The sequence below is a fragment of the Pagrus pagrus genome, assembly GCF_965226575.1.
Source record: "Pagrus pagrus genome assembly, chromosome: 7".
Lineage (NCBI taxonomy): Eukaryota > Metazoa > Chordata > Actinopteri > Spariformes > Sparidae > Pagrus > Pagrus pagrus.
In genome coordinates, this window is record NC_140191.1 from 12,386,438 (window position 1) to 12,397,317 (window position 10,880).

General features: G+C 44.1%; 1 protein-coding gene across 1 annotated transcript; it reads right to left on the reverse strand.

The window, feature by feature from the left end:
• Nucleotides 1–1,079: 1,079 nt before the first annotated feature.
• Nucleotides 1,080–5,208, reverse strand: wnt4b (wingless-type MMTV integration site family, member 4b). Its single transcript, XM_084357179.1, has 9 exons — nt 4,875–5,208; nt 4,495–4,756; nt 3,998–4,151; nt 3,745–3,829; nt 3,517–3,648; nt 3,114–3,256; nt 2,127–2,267; nt 1,883–2,045; nt 1,080–1,779 (listed from the first exon to the last, which is right to left on the reverse strand). The coding sequence occupies exons 2-9, from the start codon at nt 4,581–4,583 to the stop codon at nt 1,610–1,612; spliced, it is 1,077 nt and encodes a 358-aa protein (XP_084213305.1). The 5' UTR covers nt 4,584–4,756; nt 4,875–5,208; the 3' UTR covers nt 1,080–1,609.
• Nucleotides 5,209–10,880: the final 5,672 nt, after the last annotated feature.

The following is a 10,880-nucleotide window of genomic DNA, read 5'->3' on the forward strand; positions in this document are numbered from 1 at the left end:
ACCAGAATGCTGATAAAAAACATGGTAAGGGTGTCGTGTGGTGTTTTTCCTATGAACAAGTAGCTATGTTTACATAGTTATTCTCACTAAGCACATTGTGTATCCTTGAGGCCTAACAAGTGTGTTAAATTAATTTCCTTCTCCAAAAAGCAAAGCCAGAATTTGTATATTTTGAAACCTACATCAGTTGTAGTTTTTTTTTAAACCTTTATGTATTCAGGGTCTGTTCAACGAGAGCATTGCTCTCTTTTCCAGGAACGCCCTGATCACATTCACATCTGGAAGCTGCTCGGTACTACACAGTAGACCTACTGGCACTGAGCAGTTCCACTGAAGTGGTTGGGGTTAAGGGCCTTGCTCAAGGGCACCTCAGTGGTGGTAATGAGAAAGAGGGAAGCGCTGCCTTTTACTTTCCTCACTCAGATTTATCCTGCTGATCTGAAGATTTTAACTGGTGACCCATGTGGTAGTGAAGAAATAACACACATACATCATACAAAAATCTGCACATATTTCAATGACGCAGCCCATGAACACTTCCAAACTGAAAATGTGTATGTTCCAGCCTTAAGGCCGGAGATACACTTGCTTTTAACAGCGCATTAGGATGTGCGTGAGGGCTGGCCTGCGTATCCTTCGTCTGATTGGAGCGTTTGTTGTGCACGTCTTCAGAAACTAACACTTTGCGTCCGCAAGATGCAATATGCACATGAGCAGTACGAGGATGTGACAGGGTCAGGATTCAGTAAGCACGTCAGCAGTAGCAGGGACAACAACATTGTGCGCCATCTAGTGTTATCCTCCAGTAACACGTGTAGTAAATGGGCAGCTATGTGAACAGCTACGTTCAAGGCCTTCAACTGGCCAGCGACATCAAAACATTGCTCCATACTGCCTCCAGTGGTCAAAAACTCCACAGTGAATCTTTAACTTTGCAGCTTGCCTATGTGCCCCGGTGAGAACATTTCACACGTGAAAATATTTTACACACATCCGGTCAATAAAACAAACTCAAGAAACGCATATTTTGGATAAAACTACTGTATTTATTAGATTTTTTTGAACAGACCTAATAGCACTGCTTGTATAGGAACATACAGAAGAGTTTCACATGAAGGTGAGGGACAAAAAAAACAAGACAGACACTGATGTAAGTAGAAGTTATTCTCGCTATTTAAGATATTGCTGCTGGAGGCTGGAGTGAAGCAAAGACTCAGATATATAAATAAATAAACCAGAATAGAGAAGAAGACATAAATACAGCCAATGTTCAAAGACCTGCTAGTCTATGATACAATGTGAATAGTTTGCATAAAATCAAAATAGTGCTGCTGTGTTTCCCTGTTAGTTCTGGTTACGTTCAGCTTTAAAAGCTTTGTCAGTTCAATGTGAGATTAACCGTTGCGTGTGCTCGTGTGTGTTTGTGTAAATTCCCACCTGTCGGTCTCTGAAGGTGATCTTTGTTTCTACCTTTCTCTCACTATTGTTGAAAATGAGTTGACTGCTCTCAGCCAGACTTTAAAATAATTTGGAGCTAAAGGTGTTTGTGTCTGTCTAGTGGTTTGCTCAGGTCTTTCTGCTCAGGCGGTTTGGTCTCGTGGGGGGTCTCTCAGACTCTGCAGGTGTGAATGGTGACTGTGTTCTTGCACTGCTGGCAGCGGACTGAGCAGCACCAGGAAAACTTGCAGGAGCAGCGCTGCACCACCTCGGCCCGGCCCGCTCTGTAACCCGGCCCGCAGCACACCAGCTCACAGCCGTCTGGTGCCAGCCGAGAGGTTCCTGGGTTTGTTTCAGAAGAGAGCGACATCAGTTTCTGTATTTTTTTTAAAATAATGTGTTGGATTTCTTCAATGCCTTTCCTGTGAGATGGTCTTGCTCTTACCGTTACATCTCCTACCAGCAGTCCCAGGGATACCGTTGTCAGGGTCAAGATGGCAGAAATCCGGAGAGGGCGCAAGGTACAGAAGGTCTCTGGCAGCAGGAGGTTTGACCTGGGGGTCACGGGGGAGCAAGGCTGTCCTGGATCCTATGCGTGTCAGGCGAACCTAAGAGGAGGAGGTGTTGAGAGAGTTAGACAGACTGAGAACCTCCAAAGTTTCACAGGAGGTTGTGGTGTACTCTGATACCTCTGTGGCTCCATCAAAGCGTTCCTTGAGCACGACGCCAACACGCCTGAAAGGAGGCATGACCTTCCAGCAGGTCCTCAACTCACAGGAGCCAGAGACGCCATGACACTTACACTCCACCTGCATGTTGTGAAGGATGGCCTGAGGATGAGAGGATAGTGCATATAATTGTTTCATTTATAAAATAACCTCAGACCCTCAGCTGTGCCCTCCCTGTCCATTCCTAAGTCCTGCCTTGTCACAAACCTTGCTTTTGCAGCAAGGGACCCCTCGTTCATGGACTCCCTACCTGAGGATCTAAGGCGAGCAACTTCAGTGTCCTCTTTTAAATTACATTTTAAAACCTGGTATTATATAAAAGCCTGACCAGTAAAGCTTGGAAATTTAAATGTGTCGAGACAATGCACTTTTTCATTTTTTCTTGTCTGCTGTGTTTATTAGTTTTCACAAGTGGAAAAAGAAAAAAATAGTACAGGAAACAAACAATGCACATTTATAATCTAAGAACTAGGTGGTCTGTTTGATTATTGCATATTCCCTCTGCTTCAACAGCCTGTTAAAGTGTGGCATACATCCCACAGACCGCCAGTTAAATAGGTCTGTTCCACAAGAAGACAATGGAGTGGAAGCGCTGCTATTTCTGGTGATCACATACAGGTGATCTTTGTAAACTCCTGGTGTACTTATTCCATCTTGTGAGGGGCTTATGCATGAGTTAACTATAATCTTGATAAAAAATATAACATGCAAGTCTCCTTCAAAAGCATTCCAAGACACACTGCAGGATTTGTGTCAAATTAAAATGCGTTGGTCTGTTCTACATGTTGTGCATTGTGTAACGCCCTCCACTGATGACGCATCCCAGACAACAATGGTTGTGCTCAAAAGTGGTGGAAACGTGGGCCGGTCCGCTGGATAGCACCAAGGTTCCAAGAGCTTTGAACAGAGCTGGTTCGAGAAAATTTGTAAAGGAGTGCTACCACCAACCTTTCGACCAGCCTCGTTGTTATGGAGGTTCATGAGTGGTCGCCCCGCTGACAGCCCTTTGGCACGTTCTGGTTCATCCACAAATGTTTGGGAGAAAGCCACGCCATAGGACAGGTTGTCACTGCACCCTGACCACTGGAAACCTGTGGAGAGAGAGTGTAGAGGATCATTGCACCCTTGAAACAAATGCACATTTAAATTCAAAGCTGAAAAAGATAGATTGTAACTCAGCTCAGGTGTAGTACCTGTGACAGCTGATGGGAAAATACTCTGACATCGCTTCAGGGATATGGACATTAGAGCTTCATACTTTAAAGTTTTAAACCGACAGAAAACAGTGTAGCACCAGTGTTTTTGGTCTGGTGTTTGTGGATTTATCTGTTACATTTTCATGCAAGCTCACCCTCGGGGCTGACCCCCCTGACCTTCCTGTCACAGCCACACCTCTCCAGCTCCCCGCGGGTGCAGGCCCGGGTCACAGCCACTGCCACGGCTGCTGAGGACAGAGCATGCACAAAGGCCGCCTCACGAGTCCCTGAATCCAAAATAGAGATGCAGAAATTCTTATTCTCGTGTGCATATGAGGGTTGCAAAATGTGTGGTAATTCTCCATGACACATTTTCAATTTACCTTGGTTCATGACTCTGCCAAATACATTGATCCCACGTGGGGTGGTGGAACAGTTCCAGCGGCGATTCCTGAACTGGTGCTGGCACTGAGTAAGACAGTAACATGCAAAGCAGTGAGATCGGAGGCTCTCATGTAAAATTCATCAGGCCCAACTCACACTACTAATGCTGATAATGATAGCATTATGAAATTAGTCTGGGCTTTGAGTCAAGCGCAGGTCATGACCCTGAGACTTAATGCCCTCTGACCATACCTCTTCTATGACCATCTCGGCTGCCTTGCGTACCGACTCCATGACCTCCCCTCGCGCCCTGCACACCCCCACCTGCCCTGGGGTCAGCCCCCTCAGCCGCGCACATGGGGCAGCACCGGACACGGGCCTGGAGCGAGGCAGCCTCGCCAGGGAGCTGGGACACAGAAGGTGGGGAGCGTTATAGTGACTCAGAGTGGGCTCGGAAGGGGAAATTATTGGGCAAGGGGGGCAAAAAAGCGAGGATGCATAATGAAGGAAAGGGGGAGGGAGTGAAAGAGGAAGAGAAAAGGGGGCACAAAAAGGATGAAGAGGTAACGACCGGGCAAAGAAGACAGAGCAGGCAGAGAGAAAGAAAAGAGAAAAGGTCACCAGGAGTGAGACAAAGGAAGCGAGGGGAGTGACTGAAAGAGATTTAGAGACATGTCACCATCTTTTAAAAGTTATAGCTTGACAAACAAACTCCCTCTTTCTCTTCCTCCCTTGCACGCTAGACTTACAGCCAGTTGGTTGCCATGGTGGGGTGGGTTGCCCATAGCAGCAGGAGGAGGAGTGGTGCCGTGAGATTGACAGTGGAGACAGTTGGCATCAGACTGTCCGTCTGTCTGTCCGTCTCCGTGCGTCAGGATGGGTCTTTGGACAGCACGCTGCCCGTCTCCACAGCTGAAGAGATCTGTCTGTCTGTCTGTCTGTCTGTCTGGGCGTCTGTTGTTGTTTTGGTTTATGCTTGTAGCCCAGAGTCTGGGGATGATCCCCGCATATCTGTTGAAATTAAAAAGATAACAGGTCAGTGACTGTGTATCATCCCTTCTTTATTTTACAGATCATTATTCAACAATTTTTGTTTTGTTTGTTTTGCAATAGTAACACTGCCTCTTACCAGTTCATAGTCCTGTGATATCCAGCTATCCTTCTTTTCGATATTGAGTTGATCAAATTGAAATTTAATCCCAATTTCTTTCAATAAAGTTGTTCATCAGTTTCTTCCCTTGTGCTGTCAGTGACAGCAAAAAGCATGCTCACGGGAATGTTTTACAAACTGCAAGCAGCACTCATCCTTCCAACACATAAATAACTCCACGTCCCAATTTAATTGAACTAACTACCACCCAAAAAGCAGAACTTAAAATCCAGAAGTGCTAGTAAAATAAAAAGTAAAAGAGCCTTGTGTCAGCAAGCGCTCAGATTCGTTCCCAACAAAACAAACGTGTCCATTCCAGGTTGAAAGAGCGAGAATGAGTGAGAGCAGTGAGATGGGAGTGATGGGTTATAAAGGAGGTAGAGAATGAGGGTGGGAGAGAGAGGACAGGCGTGATCCAGGGTGTGGAGTGATGCCGAGGGAGGGGAGGAGGAGGCTTTGGGAAGGATAATAGCTGCACTAAGTAAGTATTAAGAGTGCAAGTATGCTTTTTATTGCATTTGTTTGGCTTGAGACCTCAAATCTGAGCCCAAAGATAAGATCATTTGAATGATTATCACAAATGTGTTTTTTTTTAAATCCATGCATGTAAATGTGTGTGCTGAAAAACACTACATGACAACACAAACTGTAGCCTTTTCAGAAACACTCAGCGGGAACGTTGATCCATCAGATGCCCCGCAGAATCGCCACATCAAAAACTATGACACAGCACTTCTGTTACCACGTATATGTATATGCATGTGAAAGAGTGTCTTACCTAATGTTTAATTTTCCCAAACTTTGTTGCTCATTTTACGAGTTTCCCCCCTCCTCCCCTTCCTCTATTCCCCCCGCATTTGCCCTCTCGTTCTCCCTCTCTCCCACTCCCTATATTGTCTTAGAAGAAGGGGTGACATTTAGACAAGGGGAAGAAAACACACTGCCGACAAATATTGGAACTGGGGCAAATAAATCACGAGATAGGAGGGGAAGGAGGGCATGAGGAGAGAGAGTTACACTGGGGTTAGGAAGAAAGCAGTAAAGAATAACAAAGCAGGTTTGTGACATATGAGAAAATGAATGACATTATGTGTGTGGGTTTAATAGTCGAGAGGGGAAGCTAAATTCATGTTTTATTAATTTATGTTGGCACTGAGGAACACGCAGCATAACATGTAAACTATATTGCATTATTAATCTTTATGTACTGAAGATCATTTGCACAATGTATAGTTATTAAACTTAAGAGACCTTTTTTTGTACTGTTTATTTGGTAGATTTCCCTCCTTTTGTCTCTTTCTGTTTAACCAATGATGTAACATTACAGAGAATCTCTCACACTTCTAAGAATAGGATGTAACTGCAAGGACAAGGCTGGACTATCACACCAGCACGCATTACCCATATATAATTTGATCTGTCGATAAAAGACGTGTTGCAGCTCCACTTTCAATTTTTGTTCATTTTTATTTCTTTGAGCTGTATGAGTTGTAGCCGAAAAAGAGCATGAATTCTCTTTTATTCCACAGGAGAGTTGACATAATCCCAATTCTGTGCTCAGTTTGAATGTCTTTTTATTGTGCAATAGACTTCTACCCAGTCATGAATTTTAACATGATCATTTTATGCCTTTTTAGGCTGATTTTTCCTTCCTTTGCCTTAAAAACGAAAAAGAAAACCATCCTCTGTAAAAAAAAACAAAACAAAACATAGGCTTATACAAATTTTAGCCAGGAGTTTATTTGTTTTTACTTTTACCCAATTATGATGATATTTAGGTTAATTTATGGAGTATAACAAACTCATTTAGGGGCCTATTAAGATGCTGAAGCATGAAAAATATATTTCACATGAGACAGGTAGGTAAAAGTTGTTAAGCTAGCTCTAACTTTAGGGCTTGCTGTGGCTATCTTACCGGCAAGGTTTAACTAACCAGCAGGCACTCACTGCTGTGTCATTTGCTGTGTTGTTTCTTTCAAAAAATACATATTTCTATGGCATAATAATTTTGACTCATATGTTGGATTCTTCTGTGTTTTGGCTCTGTTTTAGGCCTAGGCTTTGTTGTTTTATTTTATGGGTTTGTGTTTAGTGTCTCCTGTGTTCAGTGTTGTCTGATGAAGATGGGAGCTCACAGACATTTCTTTAATCCTAGAGGCCATTAAAGTAAAAAAGGTTGTGCTACAACCTTGTCCCACCTGATGAAACTTATTTACTGCTCTTAAGGGCTCATTTGTTGAATCAGATGAGTCAGTGCAGCACTGGAACCAAACATTTGCACTCTGTCGCAGTCCCTGTCCAGGATTAGGTGGCCCATTTACCTGAACCCTGTGACACCCAGCTCCTGAGTAAATGGTCACCCCATCCACACATCCTCCCTCTCTTACGCACACTTTCCACTGTCTATATCTGCAAAGACAGGTTTCTTGTAGGCCCCCTTCCCTCCTTTTTTTTGTCCTCCTCATGTCGTATTCCTCCTTTGTGTCCCCTGTTTCTCCAAGTGACGTCTTCCGCTGTCTCCCACAGCAACGCCATGGTGATGAGCTGGCCACTGTCATGTCCGGCGCCTCTGTTATGCTCATCCCTTCACCCCTCTCTCGTAAATAACTTGCCCTCTTTTTTTTTTTTATCTTTATCTTTCCCCCATTTTGTGGACATTTTATCATGCTGAAATGGTCCAGTACTGATTGACTGTAGCCAGGTTGCAGAGCCTAAAGAGATGCTTGTTAAAGCTTCAGCATGACATATATGCTGAGATGACTTGCATTCCCTTTGTTGTAGTCGGAGGACGTAGCAGACTTTGAGAGAGCCTGCTGTGAGGTGGGGCAACTCTCAACTAATCTCTGTCCACTGATGCTTGCCATGGGAAAGATGATGGGCCTCATTCAGAGATGGTTGCCTCAGGGTGACTCGGGACTTCATGAACATATTTCCCGCCCAAGGTCACTGTGAGAGAGAAATGTGACCCACCACCACCACCTTTTGCTCTCGCTCCTTCGTTTGCTTTGTTACTTCTCTGCACTTGAGGGCTACCTGCCTCAGCAGCCTGAGTGCAGATGGAATAATCATAGCAGGCAGAAACATGACTGCTGTGCATGAGCACGCTCACATTGCTCAGGCATCTCTGCCAACAAAGGGCTGCATGCACTGCTGTGTATGAATGTGTGTGGAGCGTGTGCATGAATATTATGGGATGGCGGGCGGTGGTGTTGTCAGGCAGGGAAGTGGGGGTGGCAGAGTGGGAGGTGAGCTGTGTGCACATGGGGGGAGGGGGCAGAGGGAATGGACGACCCATGAATATTATGGAATGATGGTGGTGGTGGTGGTGGTGCTGAGGGGGGTGTGCAGTGCATGTGAGGTGGAAAGATAGCTGTGCATATGGGATAGAGAGAGTAGGAGGAGGTGTCGGTGACGGCGTTGCACGTGAGTGCCTGTGCACGCGCATACATGCGTGTGCAAGGGGCATTCAAGCGATGGTAACAGACAACGGCCAGACATAGGCCTTTGTTGCTATGCGATCTGCATGTACTGCACTATGGGGAATATTGCAGACTGGACATCGTAGAAGAGGAAGCAGTCGAAGGCCTCTGGGCTCACGTTTTGACTGTTCCTGCCCTATTCTCTCAGCCCAACATGTGGAAAATACCATCTCTGACACGAGAGTAATCTCAGTTGTTATGAGCAAAGACCTGAATTAATACAGCCTTTGCATGAAATATTGTTTTTTGCGGTCAATGCATGTATTTCTGGCCTTCAGGGAGCAAAGGACAGACCTACAAGTCAAAAGGTGTTAGCTCAGAACTTACAGATCACATCCATGTTATTCTAGCACCTAAAACTAAAGCACACGTGGAAATGCAGTGTGTTATCGCAGTATTGTAATCTATGGTTGTCAGTAACAATGGTAACTTGTCTTAACAAGCAGCAGCCTGCCAGTGGGTCAGCAAGTCATTACAAAACTCTTGATCAGCAGCCAAACACAGTTCAAACAAACAAAACTGTATTTTGAATCCAAATAAAGATCACAAAATGTCTTCACATATCAAACGTGTCAGGCTTAATTTTGAGTAAATGTTAAAATGATGCACAATACATCTAATGAATATCGCCATGAAACACATCATCATAAAGCTTCAAAACAGAGCTGGTACAAGATGATGCCAGTGTGGGTTGAGTTGAGATGAGAGGGGAAGCAAAATGAAAACATTTGTATGTTACAAGGAGATTAATTAATTCCTAATTTTTAAGATTTTGTCTGACAGCAGCCAAAATGTGTGTGTAGACAAATGCCTCAAATTCCTGTGTGTGTGTGTGTGTGTGTGTGTGTGTGTGTGTGAAAGAGAAACAGAGAGGAAGATGTTGTTAATACTGTCACATATTTGCACACGTCCAAATAAGATTCTGTGTGATTACAAAGTGCAATTAAAAGCAGCAGAAAGGACTGAATGCCTCTCACATTGTTTCAGTGAATTGCAGTGTGATCATGTGGCCTTCAAGTTCTCCTACTAAGCTCCAAACCTTTCAAACTGGAACTGTTCACTATTCAAGTGTTGCCACTTTAAAATATTGTTAAAAGACAGAACAAAAACCCTGAGATGCCTAGTTGTTTGGCAGACATTTTTATTTTGTTTTGTAAAGGTTTTAGAAATCAAGCAGCATTAAGCTTCGATGTGCTGCAGCAACAATAACTAAGTGTAGAAATGGGGCTTTTTAGCCTTTATTTGACAGAACAGCTAAGAGAGTGACAGGAAACAGGGGAGAGAGAGTGTGGGCTCGTTATTGAACAATTTTTACAGGTATAGTTGTGTCCTTTAGTTGACATAACTTCTATGTCACATTATTGTATCATAGAAAAACCATGTGCAACAGCTCTAAGTGTATTTACTGCATTACAAGCTGACCTTGAAGGCAGCATTTTGCATCCCACAACAGCCCAACAAACTAATGGGTTGGGACCATTCTTGTGTTTTTGCTCACCTCTTGGCCTTTCTTCTCAGTCAGTGGGACATGCTGTATGTGCTGCTGTCTAGCTGTAATGACAACATTATGACAGAAGGCCTCAGGCTACTTCAGGGATGCTGAGCAGGGTTGTTAGCATTGCTATAGCTTAATCTGATTCAGTTACATAAAAATAAATAAGTGCAATTGAGAGAGGGGGAAATGAGTCTCTTACAGCATATCAATAAAGACTCACATGTGGCTTTAAAGGGCTCTCTCTTAGCTTTTATTTCGACTTGTTGCACATTCAAGTGCTTTTATTTTGAAATGGTGTTATGAACAACAGAGACCCTGCCGAGCAAAGACTCAGTGGCCACTTGTATTTTTAAAAGATTTTAGAAAGCAAGCAGCATAAATCCAATGAGCCGCAGCACCAGGACTTAGCGGAGAAATGTGCAGCTGTGGCAGACATGCAATGGATGCTTTAGTTAATTTATGTGACACTTTTTGTTCTGTTGCCTACAGCATAATTGCCATCTGTAGCTGATGTGCTCAGATCCTTGGATGTCACATTGCGGCAGTTCTCGTACCACTAAATAAACTATCTTTGACAGTCTTAGTAACTGTTTTGACTGTATTTATTTACTGCATTACAATCTGAACCTGAAGGCAACATTTTGAGTGGAGTTTACTCAACTTTGACCTGCAGCCCACAACATCAGACCAAATAGGATGTGTACCTGCCACCACTCTTGGGTCTTTGCACACCTGTTGGCCCTTGCTGCACTTGAAGGACTCGACCCAACATTGTAAAATCACAGTGTTGGTGGTGGATGATACAGATGTGTTGCAGTGTAACTGTAACAACACCACTGTGACAGGAGGCCTCAGCGTGCTCCAGGGATGCTGAGCAGGGTTGAAGACATCATCAAAGTATTTGACACACATCCAGCTCTGTGGCTCTGCAGGCCTGTTTGACCTGCACGCAGCACATGTAGCGCACCTGTGTGTGGACTGCAGGAACAAAAGTCTTTGACTTCTTGTCAG